The sequence below is a fragment of the Enoplosus armatus genome, chromosome 9 (assembly GCF_043641665.1).
Source record: "Enoplosus armatus isolate fEnoArm2 chromosome 9, fEnoArm2.hap1, whole genome shotgun sequence".
In the NCBI taxonomy this organism is placed as follows: domain Eukaryota; kingdom Metazoa; phylum Chordata; class Actinopteri; order Centrarchiformes; family Enoplosidae; genus Enoplosus; species Enoplosus armatus.
In genome coordinates, this window is record NC_092188.1 from 18,108,680 (window position 1) to 18,126,151 (window position 17,472).

Consider the following 17,472-nt stretch of genomic DNA (forward strand, 5'->3'; position numbering starts at 1 on the left):
CAGTAGCTTTAGAAGACAGTGGTCCAAATTCACAAATCAGGACATAACTAGGAAGAAAAGCCAAAGATGTCCTTAAATATGTAGCAATCTTGATTCCAAGAGGCAAACACACATCAATAATTACTCTGCACATGCTATGTGACAAAACATGCAGACTGGAATAAGAAGCAAAGAACACCTGCACACTGCTGCTGTGTTACCAACCCTATAAAAGATCAGGCCTGATGAAAACCTTATGAGGTCAAAAATATGCCACAATAATAATAAAAACGAAGGAACTGGCAATGTAACAGCAGTGTGCAGCTTTTCTTCCTCATAGCAGTATTGACAAAACTCTTGATTAACTACAACTTTAGACCTACCTGTAATAGCAGCCTTTCATCCCCAATCACAGCTGCCGTATTCCAGTCGATGATCTCTGAGAAGGGAAGCTCCCAGCCATTACTCAGCATCACTGGCACACAAGCTGCCTGAAAGAGTAACGCACAACATCACACACACACAAAATACACTGTTGGTTAATGAGATGAATGTTGTAAGTTTGTATATCTACAGGCAATAAAATAGAGACAGACAGGAGAGAAGAGAAAACTGAAAAATATTGCTAAATGGCTTATGCTCTGACAACCAATGCCATCACCGTACAAGGTCCATTTCCCAAGCAATCAAATCAGGCAATTTAACCAATAGGGGCAACTCATCTTCCAACACATTTCCATTAACATTAACATTACAGAACTACTGCAGTACCTTGATGACTAACTCTCAAAGTGACTAGGCAGTGCGGCTTCATAAAAATGATCATTATGTTCAGTGGAAAGGAAGATACACTTCAAAACATACTTGAACATTAAACCCCTGTGTCTGAGATTAATGAAATTGCACTGAAGTGTGCATCCATGTTTGTGAGTATATGAACATCCTTGTGAATCTGTGTGCAAACGCGTGTGCATGTTTGTGCTGCCAGTTTAAGTATGTATGTGTGTTTATATGAGTTAGATAGTACACGCAGCGTCCTGCCTGCAGTGACCGTCCCTGTAATCTGTTAAGCGGGGTACCATTCACTGATTGGCCTCGGCCACTACACATGCACACACGCTCCTGCATCAGAGTGCTGCAGTGCTCATCTAATCTCCTCGGTGTCATTAGCAAAGGCAGCAATCTGCTGAAACGCTGCCATGGCTTTCCCTACCTATCTGCCCTCACAGAGCAATCAACTAGAGACTCCTGTAGCTAAATCCTCTCCCAACTCATCGCATTACACACACACACACACACACACACACACACACACACACACACACACACACACCAAACCTTCATTAATAAAACTCAATGCTATGAACTCCCTACATTTTGCAAACAAACATGTGTATCCGAGAATCTCAATGTGACTCTAGCCTACTGCTTGTCACGGCACCTGCATTGTACAACGTGATCCTGCAGGTTTGCGCTCTACATCATCTGCCAAATCTGTAAAACCCCTCCTCACCCACACAGCTCTAGTTCAATCATGTGAACATCTCCACTCTTGACTACTGCACTGCTTCCTATCTGGCCTGTTAGAATACTCACTTGAGCCAATGTAACTGATACAGCACACTAGCCCTGCCTTCCCCAGATTCTCCAGTGTCTGCCTGCCCTCTTCAACTGCTGTGCTCCCGCATAAGGCTATGGGTGGAAAGACACACTAATGCCTCCAGGCCCTGGTCCAGCCCTGCACTCCAGCCAACCTATGGACGCTACCTCAACTGCAGCTGCCCTGCTTTTCCTGTGTTGACCTGGTCATCAGTCCACCGTCTCACCTCGCCTCACTGCTGGCTCCCCAGTGGTGCAATTATCTTCCCATTCCAGTCAATAAAGAGTCACTGCCCACCTTCTATTGTGAACTAAAAGTCATCATTCTTACTCTACTTGCTCAAAAATCTTCTTAACCATTTCCTTGCTGTTTATTCCCAGGACTTTGTTTACTTTTGATTATTTTGACGGCAAACTACTTTTTTTCCCCCACTGTTGCACTCATTATACTGTAAGTCAGTGGAGGAGAAAAACAGCTTAATATCTCAAGGCAACTCCAAATTATTCTACCGCAAGTATTCGTATAAATAAAATAATACTTTACATGTGGGCATATTCTCATACTGGTACACAGAGTGAGTGAAGTCAAAAGGCATTTACATGGCCTTGTCACTGATGTTAAGGATCAGAGCCTGAACACTGTTTAAATCTGTCCCCAAGTGTCCTGCAACTTTGATGATAGGATGTCACATTCAACACACGGGTGATTTATGCTCAGATACCTGCTCTCTTCACCAAATATTTACCTGTCTAATGGTCTATAGCATATTTAGGATACATGTAAATAAAAAAGAAATTAGTCCATATATTCATCCATTTATTCAAATCCCGCAATATTCAAAGGATATTTGGTCAAATCTTGCTTACGGGATTCAAGAAAGAGGGCTGTCTTGTGCCCCTAAAATGGGGCTTGCCTCGTACTTCCATCCGGGCCAATGGTAATTCAACAAGCAGGTTATATTTTAGCATAACTGCCTGAAGTGAAACTGTTCATTAAAATAAAGCCATTCTTTAACTATGCAACTATGGTCTGAGCCTAAAGCACTGTAACTAAAGAAGCTTCGACATCTCTGTACACCTTAAGTGAGTAGGCAGATAGTGTGAATGAGACAATGAGATGGGCTCAGTACCATTGAAAATTAGGGACACTTGTTGAAGAATGCACCAGTATTAAAAAGAGTAAGTGTAGTGTTAGAGGAGAGGATGACTTGAGGAGGTGGGTGAAGACACTCAAAGAAATGGAAAAAGTAGAACCAGAATTGAAAGGAAAAGAAGAGAGAAAAGATGGTAGGGACAGCAATGAATAGACTGAGTCAGAGGCAGCTGGATAAACACTGTCTGCACAATCACAAAATGACTGGCAGTGAGTGAGAGAGCTACTGGGAATAACGCCGTACATCACTTTTTCCATTCTCAACCACTGATTAATGGCTTTATTGTTTGGCCACCACAGCTTCAGCGCTGACGCATTACAAGATTTCTTGAACCAGTTCAACTTGTGTTTGGTCATTATGTTCAGCTGCCAGCACTCCAAAATGTACCTTGCACTTTGAAAACCTGAAGACAGAAGCTCTTTTTGCACAAGAATCTACGTGGGTCAGCCTTTGATTGGGGTTTAATTTTGCAGTAATTCCTTCAAAATATTTGTGACACAGAATCAGTACAACATACGGTGGCTGCAATTTTTCTTTGGGATTTGTCACTTTATTTGTTCATAGAGAGCAACAGGAAAGACGGGAGAGAGAGATTTAACATGTATCATCAAACTCACAATGTAGCAGATGCATGGTGTGCATCTTCTGAGTCACCATAATTCAGATTTAGTAACAGCTAAGCCTTACAATAATGAGCAACATCTGTATGTGTGTCGCTGACCTGCAAAGCCTCTAAGAAGCGAAAGGAACCCAGACGTCGTCCTCGAGGTACCAGACAGAATGTGGAGTTGTACAGCATCTCTCTGTAGTCATACCTGTAGGATGATAGCAAAGAAGAGACAACAATGAATTTAACAAATTAAATAACAGTCATTGGTACATGACACTAACAGAAGATCACAGAGAATGTGAGCAGTCACACACCAGAACATTGACGTTCTACAAAGCCTACAGCTACAATGAGATCTCATAATCAAATCCTGACTTTAGGAACACAGCCAATAGCAGAGCCAAGTTTTCTGAAACAGTCTCAGTGCAGCACGGATGACAGAACAGAAAAGTCACCTCTTTTTTAACAATGGAATACCTGGAAAGCACACATACTTTCAGGAAAAATCCCATACTTTGATCTCAACCCCTCTCTCTTCCCTTCTCCCCACCCATCTTTAAACCCCTTGCCCTCTCACCTGCACATCTCAACATCTCTCGTTCCTTCCTCACTCCCTTCATCCAATCTAAGCCTCAGTCAGCACTTGCTTGGATTAAGGAGCTGCTTGGAATTCCTTCAGTGTCAATATTATATGTGTGCCTGTGAGAGTGTGTGAAAGAGCACTTGTGTGTTGCCTGGTTGCCATGCACTGGACTGGGTTTCATTAGTTAGGACTGAAAATGTGCACATTTGATTTCTAAGTGTATTATTTGTAAACAAGCATTCATGCAAATTTGAGTTTATATTTAAAACTATTCAAGACTACATTTGCATGAGAATGCAAATATGGATGTAAATATGAGTGATCATTTGTGCCCGTTCCTGGGGCTGTTTTTCTCTGGTCTTATTGTATATGTGTGTACACAGATTTATTATGGCTTAGGCATGCTGTGTCTCTAAGTGTACTGCTGAGTGTCCGTGTTAAGGTAATGCCTCAACTGATCCACTTCAACTCTACAGACCGTCGCACAGCCAAGACACGTCAGCTTTATGTCGCGTACATGGGGTAAAGGCAGCGCACAGCAACATACAGGCAGTTCCCCATTAGTACATTATGACACAAAGTATGACACTTAAACTAAGTGAAATGTATCCCAAAAATGTCTCTGCCCATATACTTGTCTGTTAACCTCATCACTTCAATATCAATTTATGAAGTAATGAAGAGGTTTATCTCAACCCCAATGTTTTCAAGAATACAGTAGACACACAAGGCAGCCAATTAAATGTATGCTATAGAGGATTATACATAAAGACATAGGACACTGTTGATTCCCAGGTCATAATTTCATCTTAAAAACTGCAATACATTCAACTATTGCTGAAATACATGCACAAACTACAGAGCTGCCATCTTTACCACGTATTTCCATGTTTCATATTGAAATCTGCTGGTTTTGGTTTTTAATAGTTAGTGCTTGCCAAATGTCAAGCAAAGGATCTTCATCTGCTAACAAGTGGTTCCATCTTCCATTCAGCAAAGAGGATGCCAAGCCAGCTGGAAACATTAGCTTTTGCATTAATAGCAGGTATGCATGATTAAGTATTGACGAATTTCAATTCACTCGTGGTTTGATGGCTGGATCTAGTTTGAACCCACCAGAACCCATTGTTTTCTAAATAAAAACAGTGCTACTCCACAGTTTTGAGGGAAAACTGAGTTCACAAGATTTGGGCTGACCTCTGAGAGGCCTGACAAACCATTTTCTTTTGGAGGTCATGGTTGTGTGACATCTGAAGTATCTACTGGTGTACAAGCATCTGTTCTTATGCTCTTATTCTCTGTGTGGCCTAAAGAGCATATGATGGAATTCTGTCAGGAACCATCCATCGCAATAAACATTACACACAAATCACAAAGTCTTACTGAAGTGATTCTACTAAGCACCAACATTACTATCATATGGGACTCACAAATGAGTGCAATGTAAAATATCAACTGCAATGTAAAATATCAACTGCAATGTTGAATTAATTTTGGTGATTATGTAATATCTATCTGGCTAATCCCACTTTAGACTACACATTCCATTTACAATTAACAGCCACAACAGTGAGTTTAGAGAAGATTAACAGTCACAAAAAGCATAAAAGCAACAGTTAAGCTTCATGCCATCTATAGTGACACACTATAATGTCCACAGAAATCCATTATCAATGAAGCACATATTAGTAGGCTATAGTAGATACAGACGCTGCTCTGATCTGTGCATCCATTATGAAACAACAATCTGATTCATCAGTCTGACTCCATCACAGATATGATGGGCTATCATTAAGCATGACAAACAAATAATCCAGCCAGAGGCACGTAATAACTGGCAGTTTTGCAGGCCAATAAAAATAAAAGTATAGGTCCATATCTGGGCCTGGCTGTGCGTAAATCTCCAATCCATCACATTTCCTGTCAGTGCAAACTCAGAAAAGACCAGATGTTCCTCTAACTGCATACCTCCATTCTTCTCTACTCTTCCAGATGGCTGCCTGTGGGGAGGAGCAGCCTCACAGTATGCCACCGCATGAGTGTCAGTGGAGAGGATGAGCGTTCAAAAATATCTTCTTCATAAACAGACTCCTGTCTTGGTGTGCATTTTCCGTTTCATTTTCCCCCAGATTTCAAAAGTGTACATGCATGTAGGTGTTCAACAGATCGGTCTCATTGGAGGAAAATCAGGATGGACGTCAGTGAGGAGTTAGTCCCACCCTGCATCTCACTGCAACGTCAGTGATTAACTCCACATGATATGAGGTAAATCCTGCATCGGCCCGTATTTTTAGTGCTGCTGGTGAGCAGAGCACTCTCACAGTAGCAGATTGGTAGTAAGGACCTTGAGTTTTCTTTTCTGTCACCTCCCTATGTGCTGCAATAAAGATTACAATTGCTATTAAAGCCATTATTAAAACTACAGGAATAATATGGAGATGAACTACTGTCTGACAACAGAAATAGGATATGAAACTCATGAATATCATTTCAACATATGATTTATAACAATGTTGGCATTACACTAATTTGAAATTGATAGCACAGGAATTCCCCAAGTTTAAGAAACGATGTGGAACAATGTATTCTACGGTAGAGCTGTGCACAAAGCTTCAGCCTGAGAGAATGCATGTGGTGGACACAGACACATTCGCTGAGGATTTTACCTCAACCAACGCAGAGCGATTGCACTGTTGACATTTCTTGACCAGCCAGTTGCTCTTGGTTAGAAACTACCATCTTTTAGAAATGGCAGTTCTTTTATATGACCACTTTGTATGTGTTTGTGAGTGAGACAGTGAGACCTTAGAGACATGGAGAGAAGTAAAAAAGAAGTGTGTTTCAAGTGTGTTTTAGAGGCTTTTAAGAGCTTCATTTCCAGTGCTATAAGAAAGTAATTCTCATATAGTGTGTTGTCTGGAAACAATGAGTGGAAGTTGTGGGTATACAAACTTTCCCAAAGATGATATAGCCTAATCAATTGTGACTGCTCACATACTAGTCCTGAATATTTCTAAGAAGTAAGAACAACTTAAACTATAGACTCTTTCCATGCACCCTGTGTAAGCAAAGGGTCTAAAGCAGGGGCTGGCAGGACCAGAGCACTGTCATTTGGAACATACAGACGGGGGACAAATTAAACGAAAAACCTTAATAAAAGAGTGGACAAACAAATATCAAATATCAAATGCAGACGCCGTGCACCAGGGCTCAAGGATTGGATTGAAAATGATGTAAATAAAATGCTCCAGCCTTTACAGTCACCAGATCTCAACCCAGTTGAACAAAACAATATTTTGGACCAACAGGTAAGAAAATGCTCTCTACCACCATCTCCTTAAGACCAAATTATATAATATATACTTTTATCTATCTAGTGATGTGTGATTGTCTCTGATGCAGTATGTCCTTTTGTTATGCCTGGCTATGTTTGTTTTTCACTCTACCTGCTGTACTCAGGTCTCTCTGGCAAAAGAGATCTTGATCTCAATGAGATTTCCTGATTAAATAAAGGTTATATATTATTTATATATATATACTGTGACTTGTTTGCTATAAATTGTAACATAGTTTCAATTGGGAAAATTAACTTGTGACCAAATTCTCATTTGGATGCGAACAATTCCCCTCCATCTACAGGAGGTAAGTTAATACTGTTTGTGTTCTAATACAGCATCACAGCATCATCACTTCAACACAAAGATCAATAATGGAACAGTCTATTCCTGGTACATGTCTCAATTTTCTAGGATTCTCATTGGAAACAAGAGAAAGTAAAAGTGACAGTAAAATGGTAAACCATCACCTTTTGCTGCTGGAGATCTACTGATATGCTATCCTTGTATAAACCTATTCATTCATGGATGTAATTAAATGTCATTTATTATTATTGCAGGAAAGGAGCACAGTGTGATTCACAGAAAGAGAAAAGAATAACAGGAAGTGAGATGGGTCAAAAAAGATCAACCAGTCTCCTAGCAACAAGAATGGATGGTGTGAAAAAGAAATGCATGGCTCACACCGTCAGGTGCCTGAGGAGACTCAGAAGAACAGCACCGAAGTGTTTGTCTTCCATAATCTGTGCAAGAGACCACACACATTTACAACATAACAACTTACAGAAAGGACCGCAATCAAAGGAGGCACTGCTTCAGCTGCTCTATGACATGTCAAACTGTCTTCTGTGCTGGGACAGCGAGTCCACCAGGGACTGTGGATCCACCTTCTTTCATTTATCCAATAATTTGTTTGGACGTGTCACAGAAACAGATAATGTGATTTTTATGAATCTTGAGAAAATAGTGCATCTCTTAGCTGTGTTGTGGTATTTTCAAAATGACACAGGCCCAGTTAAGTGCTACGATAAAAGATTGTGCTGTTTTTGTCGCTGTCTCACAGAAGGACTGCTCCAATCATAGGCCACATGATTTCTGTGGCCCTGACTTTGGCATCCTTATCCTTTCATTCGCTTTTTCGCATCATTTTTACAACACTTAAAACATCTTGTCCTGGTTCCTGACATGTTAAACAAATGAAGAAATATATATATTCAAGAATGGATGAGAATACTCAAAGAAGTTCCAACAAATATTTTCAAACATTATTTTGCAAATAATCTTGGTAGTTACGGTAATTCAACTAAAAACTGATCATACAGTAAGCTGGAGTTAAAGGGAAAGAACAAGTAAACGGACCCCATGCTGTCAATCATCATCAAAGATGGACCTTGGGAGGCTCATCTGTGGCCTAATGTATTGTGCCTTCATCTGTACCATGATGGACAAACTACAACTCAACAGAGGGGCCTAAGTAGTTTGGCTGAGTTAAACATAATGCTTTCAAATGGTCACCTGAATAATCAAAAAAGACGACTAGAAAGAAAAAAATCCATAGCTTGTATCCTTTAAAATACACTGCCCGCAGTTCATTGTGTAGTCGTCACTCATCTTGGTCACAGGGAGAATCCTCAAAAACCGAGAATTCCCTAAGATGGACTTCAGAGGGGAACGTGAAGGCAGCTGTAGTACTATACCGCTTTCTCACCCCTCTCCCATCCTGTACTGACTTCATATTTCATTTTCTGCTTCCTCTTTTCTGTCACAGTTGAGCCAAGTTGATGGGCAGTTGGCTGTTGCCAGGACTACGAGTTCAAGCCGGAGGAATTTCAGCCTGAAAGGCACCGAGTGAAAAGTGACTGTCATCGGATGAGAAAGGCAAAGACGAGAAAACAGCAGTTGACAACCGCATGCTGTATCCAAGCCCCACACAGCCAGAGCCACCCATGGCAAGAATGTCACACACAACGCAAACACACACACATAAAGCCCCATTTTGATCTCAACACACATCAGAGCGACTTCAATAGCTCAAGACACTGCCAGACCCTCGTCTACCCAGCTGCTTTGTTTCCCCTGACAGGGCTGCGCACCAAGAGGTAGACATGTACAACACACAGTGACAGGCCCAAGGAGGGAAACTAGGATGCTTTACTTATGCACACACCAAAAACGCTGACTTCCAGAAAGAGTATATTTGTTTTTACTTGAAGACTTGAATCAGACCTGCATATGTAAAAAAGAAAAAACACAATTACACTGTTTTCAGGCACGAGAGCAATCATTACATCACTGTTTTGATCTTCACAGAGTGATCAAACAGCTGCTCGTAATGTGGGGTTAATGAGCACCCCCCTTACTCATGTTACATGGGGTTAATTAGCCATCAAGATATATACTGGAAAGTGGACTGCTCTCTGGTATAGAAAGAGTCCATTAGACCTTTGTAGAAAGTGATCCCTGAGGAATGTGGAAACATTAGATGCAAGCACTGTGTTTTTTACCCTTGTAAGGATCTGGTACACCAATCCCCCCACAGAAGGTTTGATTTTTCAGTGTTTGTCTGTGTGGATTCAAATTACATTGTGATACATCTTCCAGCAATGCAATGCAGTCAAAGCACAATAACTTTTAAGAGATATGAGGACATACAATTTAATGGCCAGAATAAATGTGACGCGTGCAACACTAACATGGCTACAGTTAAGGAGCTTAAAATATTCCAGTGGCCTCAGGATAGGAGGCCAACACTATTATGAATGAGATTCACTGCACTTGTACTTAATGGCATAGTTAATCTTGACTGTTTTACCTGCAGCCATGACAGATGAGCAACTTTTTTATAAGCAATGGAGCTGGCTGACGTTACCTGGAGCATAGATGGGGACGTAATACTGGGGGGAAAAAGTGTATGTACAGCAGTACAGCTTCAGGGACAACAAGAATTTAATTGAAAAAACTACACGTTATTACACAAGCTTGGCTGTGTCATGACACCTGAAGGATAAAAGGTGCATAATTCTACATTTTCCTTTATGTAGGTTTTCCAAGTGCAAATGGACATTGTAAGTCGTTCACAGGTAAAAAACATTTTCTGAGCGGGAATATCCAGTACCCATTACATAGTCTATATTTCCAAAGTCATCTTCAAGAAAGGTCAAACATGCTAGTAAGGAATCGTCTCTTTTCATGGTGAAGCTTGGACCCCAGTAGACTACATCATGGTTATTGATCATTTGTGTCCCATGAGAAAATGGAATTGATTGTCTGAATAAACAGAAGGCAAATGAAAAATCAGAGGCGGTTGAACGCAGGGATAATTTCTTAACTTCAATGAGGCATATTTGTGACAATGGATGGCAATAAGGGGACCAATTGCACTAAAATCACTGCATTTGTTTGTTTTCAGTACACATATTGAACAGAAGAAAGGTTCATGGTTGTTACACTTCCAGCGGTATAAGAACTAACACTGCTGCTTAATGGGGTTTAAGGAGCACTATCTGCTCCCCCCTCAGTCAATGGAGCAAAGTTGATGTTGATACCAATATGGCTTTTTGAAAAACAAAGCCTTTTACTCATTTCCTCAAGGCACTTTGGGCTAACTCATCTTCCTCTGGTAAATGAGTTCAAAGACAGCTTCATAAAACATTTACAGACACACAGAGGGGGGTCTCGAGCTGTACCACAGTTCTACATGACCCCAGGTTAATTCACCTAATTACTATGCTTTGAATCTTCTATCACTTTTCTTTTCCTTGTTCCTCTTCTCTGCTTTCATCCATCTTAAGCCCTCTCTCACCAGGAGAACCAAAAAGCAAAAAAAACTTTCATCTCTACAAACATCCCTCCTGAAAATGGAGTCATACACGCCCTAGTGTTAGTTCCAGCAAGCTCAACACATACTGACCATAACACACAGATTTATCAACATCCATCCACTTTGGGTCATAAAGAGCTTCTGAATTTCACTGAATCCTTTAGGAGTTTGGAGGAAGCATTGCCCACATCTCTAAATCAGCCAGTCGTCAGCTTGATGAGAGGGATGCTTTGAAGTGCTCTCCGGATACCAAAAACCAGAACGAGGGAGTCTTGGAGATAATGAAATGACTGTTGTTAAAGGAACAGCCATTAGCACTGGAATGTCAGGGCTGACTTGTAAAGTCAGGCAACATAAAGATGTCAGATCAGACAGCTTGGGTCAAATTATTTGACTGCAGCAATGAGGGAGAGACTTGCCCTCTTTTGGCAATAGCCGAGAATGATTGTGAGGAATAGAAATATATTTAAGAGTGAATCCTGTATTTCCAAACAGGACATTCAGCCTGAGTAATATGGTGTGGTCCTTCATGAGTTTACAGCCTGCCCTTACAAGAAAAAGGAATTGTCTAGACCACTATTTATTCACCACATCTCACATTTTATTCATCATTCTGGATCCAAGGAAGTCACTTACCAACTTTTGTGGGCTGACAAACTTCCAGATCTCTTGGTCCAGCTATCAACCAACAACATGGCTTTGGTAAATTACTTACTGAATGAGTGAATGCATGAATGAATAAACACAAAAGGCACAAGTCTCTGGATGGGCAGTAAGTGTCTCATATTGGGAACAAAGGTGGAAGTTGAGCAGATTAATCTGAGCGGTCCCCGAGCTTGAAGGAATGCTGTCAAACAGCCAGTAACTGACATCTGTTAGAGATAGAGCCTAGCTGGTGCTGCTGTAGCAGTGGCTGTTCTGCACGGGAGATAAGTCCAGGTTAGGAATGTCTCTGTTCCTGGGCCAAGCAGGGACGGATGGAGGAAGAGATAGAAGGATGTGAGAAGGGAGATAGTGATGAAGAGGAGAAAGGAATTGAATGACACAGGGGTGGAGCAGAGGGAAACAGGAAAGGAGAGAGTGATGAATGGGTGGGAGCTGGTGGGGGTGAAGGGGAGGGGAGGGAGGGTGGGATGTAGAAAAACAGGAGAATAAGAGAGGCGAAGGAGAGCAGAATACAGATGGAAATGTAATCAGCAAAAATGAGAATGGATGGAATAAAACGTAAGGTTAAGCGCATCTGTGCAAGTATCTGTATACCTGTGTGAGCTCTGTGAATGCATCAGCATGTGGCCAGCTTTTCCAAACATCAATTGGTTTTTTAACCGGGGTGAAAAACCCTGTCAGCTCACAGACAGCCTCCTCCCTTTAATGGCAAAGCACCTGTGACAAGCCATGACAGGGAGAAGGGGACTTTGTAATGTCTCTCTTAGTTCAGAATAAGGGATGTTATCAACTGAATTTGCTATCAATGCGCCATCAAACGGACTTGTGGGCCATGTCTGATCTGATCCAATCCATCATGCCGGGAGAGGGATTTAGATAAAGCCTGACTGCTGAGGCTGGGATCTGCCTGGACTGAGAAATTCTGTTTTGAAGCATTTTGTGTTTGTGTGTGGGTGTGATTTGGGACAATATCGGAGGGGTAATGCGTCAGCCGAACTGCCGGACCATGTGCGTGAGTGTGTGCATGTATGAATATGTACAGGAATGAGTTTTTTTTTAGGACATACCAGGGGATGGCCTTATGCAAGTGTTTCAGGCAAGAGAGAGGGATAGAGAGTGAGTAGTGGGGGAAGGAAAAGTTTGGGATTTTTATGTTGTTTGCATGTGATGGCCGGTTACATTTCAGTGGGTCTTTGCACTTTTGGACCACACGTGTGTCCATGTGACACTTATGATAGAGGACAGCGCAAGGGATAATGCAAAAGCTGAATATCCAGGGGGGTCAGCTGAGGTTAGTAGAGGTGATAGCACTGCCAAACCAGCTTGGATTATTTTAACTGTCCCCAACAAATGTCACACCACCCCATGAAGCAAAGATCAAATTCAAGCATGTGAAAAAGAGACCCACATTACTAAAAGAGATTATTTTCATTTGATCTCCAGAATGTCAATTCAGTATAATGGAGGTAAATGGAATTTGATTTGAGATGCTTATTGGTGCATTGGAAAAAAAATCTCTTTCCAGAGACACTGGCCCCATGACAGAGCACACTTTCAACAGTTTTCGCATGTTCTATTTCTTCAGAAAGCTAAAATACCTCCAGTGAAAATTGTTGAACACACTGATGTTCTGTGGATTATCCAAAGCTACTGTGTCGCTGTCAAATATTTTAAATGTAATTTTATTCACAAAAAAATCCATTTACCTTCAATGTATTGGGAAGGAGGCAGAAATCTCAGAGACAAATATCTCAGAACAACTAAAATGAATACACCACATGAAAAATAGAGAGAAAACTGAGTTTATCCTACCTGCCGATGTCAAAAAGCCTCTAATGCACTGGGAAAATAAGGGCTCTAAGTGCAAAGCCAGTGTGAAGTAATGAGGAGCAGCTTCATTCTGCTGCTGAGAGTAAATTAATGTCTCTCGCCAAGTTGAGCCGCCAAAAACTAAGTGTAAACACAGTCTTTTAGCTCTCAAGAGGGAAAAGATGATTACCTCACAATTACAAGACCACAGAGGAGAGAAGCCCCATTGCCTCAGTGACAGAAAGAGAGATTACAGGGTGGCGGCAGTACTAATGATGATGGGAAAAGGGGAAAATACTGCCGTTTATCCCAGAGGATACACAAAATTGCAGCAACTAGCAGAAATTTGTGGCATTTGACTAACGCATTGGCAATGCTCTTCAAAATGAAGATGAAGAGGGAATGCCTTATTTGTTGAATGTCTGTGGCTGAATTAAACAATCTTTTTTTCTCAAAGCATTGAGACATCAACATCCAGAGAGGCATTCAACACGTTTCTATTTTAGTAAAGCAGCACTATTTTGCACATTTCATGTCTATTTTTTCCTGGCAGGAAATACTACTAGGCCTGTCAAATTATTTAATGATCTACAGGTTTATTAATACAACAATCATGGTAAACAATACACAACTTGTATGTTGTGGCATTTATGACCTGCAATGACATCTCTGTACCACTGTCATTCTCATGAAGGCTTAAACTGAATGGAGGGCCAGCTTTGTCATAAGCCACAGCCTACCACCACTCAGGTTTTAACCTATCTAATAAATCCTCACTCACTAATGTGATGACTTTTGGGGAGGGCCACCTAATCCTACAGTGATACCATTATACACCACACACCTACACATGTACGACCCTACTGAGTGTACAAGTTAAAGTCTTGGTAACGTTTCATACACTTATTACAGAGAGGTAAAATATATGCTGCAAAACTAAAAAAGTTCCACTGTTCACAACTTAGCAAACCTTTAATTATTCAACGGATAATCACAAAAATATCTAAAAATTGATTGTGGGGAATTTTATAAAGATGTATAATCCAGCTAAAAACAAATACAGCAAAACTGTTGCCCAACACAGGATGTAAAATGGCCGATACTGTCACCCATCAAAACACATTTGAGGTCACGGGGAGGGCAGAGGGAGGACGAGGAGGGTTGACATGGGTTTAATTACTGTGAGTCACTTAAAGCACTACTGTCATACCCTGTCACAGTCATCACCTCCTATTTAGCAGGACATGAACACCACGTCTAACATATTAGCACCATGCAGACAATGCTGAGTTCCAACTGCTTTTGTACAGTTATGTTTCAACTGTCGAAAGGCGAAACGTCTGCCATTGTCAACTATTTTAATGATCCATTTTCTCCTCTCTATCAAAAGTACATACTGTACATTTTTTAACCAAGCTGCCAAAAGATCTAGAAGAGTTTTTAGACAATCTGACAACAAGACCAATACAACTACTTTTAGGTGGGATAGCCCACCAGATGAATGTGAAAATGTGGCTCCACATCATCACTGGCCTCTCCATGTTACACCCAAGGACAGGTTAGCCTGATCTCAGAGAGGAATTAGACTGCACAACAGCACCCTCTGAGGCAGCTGAATTCCTATTTATCCTTGCAGACACTCTGGCCCAGAACAAAGCTTATACCATCTGTTAATGAATTCCACAGCCAGCAGTGCTTGCTGCTGCGGGCAGGTAATTAGTCTGAACAGCGGGAAAGATCAAAGACAACACTTCCTGTCTTGCCCTCTGGTTGTGACCTCACAAGCGGAAGTCACGGATTTCACTGGGTGAGAGAAGGGAAGAAACTGCATGAAGCTTAGCCAACAGGCAAAAAATCACAGTCTAAGTCATTTCAGTTGAAATCACAGCAACTTACCCATTTGTTAAAACAGAAAGTGGTTTACAAACGAAACAGTTGCTTTGACTCTCTGTCAATATTTACTTGTTTGCAACCAATTCCAAATTTGTCCTCATTCAACTATCCTGTTGCTTTTCTTCTTGACATAATTTGGTGAGTATAACATTATTGTGAGTCTAAATGGCCACTTCATCTGTTAAGGATTGCAACAAAGAAGAGGTTGAATAAGGCCACCATTTCACGGAAGAGTTAAGACTATCACATACCCAGGGTTATCAACATGCGTGCTGGCGCTTCCCTTCCTCTCACAGAGCCAGTTGAAGCCCTTATCTGACAAAGTGGAGTCCAAAGAGGACAGCAAGAGATAGCATATCTGTGTGTGTGTGTTTGTGTGCCAGTTTTATCTGATGATCCAAGTCACTACCCAGCCAAGCACCGCAACCTGGTGGCTGGTAATTTTTCTATGCAGCCAAGTGTGGTTACATTAACACAACACAGCATGGTCCCACATGGTGACGATGATACATTGCCAAAGTACCATTGAGAAGATACAAGGACAATCACACTCATGTGGCCCAACTCTTCAGGATACGTCAGTTCCTCTCTCCAAATCAGAAATACTAAGGCTATTTATTATTGTACTGTAATCCCCTCCTCCATTATAACAAATATAAAAAAAAAACATTTTGTGGCTCTGAGTCAAGAGTCACAGAGATTTAGAGACTCTATGTCCATGGGCTTGGCAGGTCCACTCTCTACACTGACTGAAGGATTAAAAGCCCATAGGATTTGGGTGGCCTTGGTTTTAGAGTGCCGCTTAATTCTGCATGTAGCTCTCACAACACATTTCATTGTACATGAGGGATAATTGAGAAAGTCCCTGTCAAGCCGAGCAAGCAACTTATCTGAGCGCTTGAAAGGACTGTAAATGTGCCTCCTGGGTCACGCAAACACTGGCTTGCTGAATGATGAGTTAGTTCCATAAAGTTACATCTTTGTCCCAAGATGCTCCACCAGTGGCACTTAAGATGGCTTTGGCAAAGAAACCTATCAAATGTTAAAGTTAAATCTACTTTATAATTTCTTAGCTTCTTTGTCACGTTCTATGTCACTAAAGGCATTTCACACACAGTCAACAAATCACATAGAATCATATCAGAGGATGGCACCAGAGCTGGCCAAAAACAGACCATAGACCAATGGTTTGAGGTGGACCAGGGAGCACTTTTCTGTACCCTAGTACAACAGCAGCTCCAACAAACAAACGTACTTAAAAAATCTGCCTGAGGTCCAGAAAACCCTCTCTAATCAGGCCAAAACACCATAAAAATTGATTTTAGATCAATTCTGTTACTACCCAAAGGTCATCCTATTCATCTCCATCACCATAAAGTGTTGCTTTTGTTTCATTACCCTTTATGTTTCACTTTTTCCACACCCTAACCCTCTTGGATCCATGTGTGTTTGGCAGCACCCGCTGCTTTCCGCCTTCCTGTTTTTATCCAGCCCAACTTAATCACATCTGTCAAGGAGCAAGGAAATGGTGATATGTGCCTCCCCATGATGACAGAAAAGCTCTTCCTGGAATGGACCACACTCTGTGTCTGGCACATGGACATGCCTTTCCTTATTCCATCCTCCCAGCATTCCAGCTGGAATATATCACCTGCACATGGCTGCCGAGGACAAGACATACATCATCCTGTCAGGACAGGAGAGAGAGGGAGGGAGGGAGGGGGTATGGCAAACAAATGGTACTGCCCTCTGTCCTGTACAACTAGCCTCCAAAGAGAGTGAGAGTGCGGCTAAAACCCATTCAAGCAAATAAAGAAGATTTGAATTTGAATCAGAGAGACGAGAGAAAGAAACCGCTGCAACCACTCAAGGATATGCTCAAGTACACAACAGTAAAAAGACTCCCAATAATGCCACAAGTTGCCAGATTTCAACTCTTCTTAAATTAAGCTGCGCCACCAAGTCACTGGCCGAGAGCTGAAGTCAAGGTAATGTAGATCTAGCTACTTCACAGGCACCGGTAG

At 41.4% G+C, this 17,472-nt stretch overlaps 1 protein-coding gene across 1 annotated transcript in view; it reads right to left on the reverse strand.

The window, feature by feature from the left end:
* Positions 1 to 17,472, reverse strand: part of LOC139289896 (exostosin-1a-like) — a 34,426-nt gene that overhangs the window by 8,561 nt on the left and 8,393 nt on the right. Inside the window, exons 2-3 of the mRNA XM_070911556.1 lie at positions 3,454 to 3,547; positions 363 to 470 (exon numbers count right to left, since the gene is read on the reverse strand). Coding sequence (XP_070767657.1) covers positions 363 to 470; positions 3,454 to 3,547 — 202 coding nt within the window. The remainder of the gene's footprint in view (positions 1 to 362; positions 471 to 3,453; positions 3,548 to 17,472) is intronic.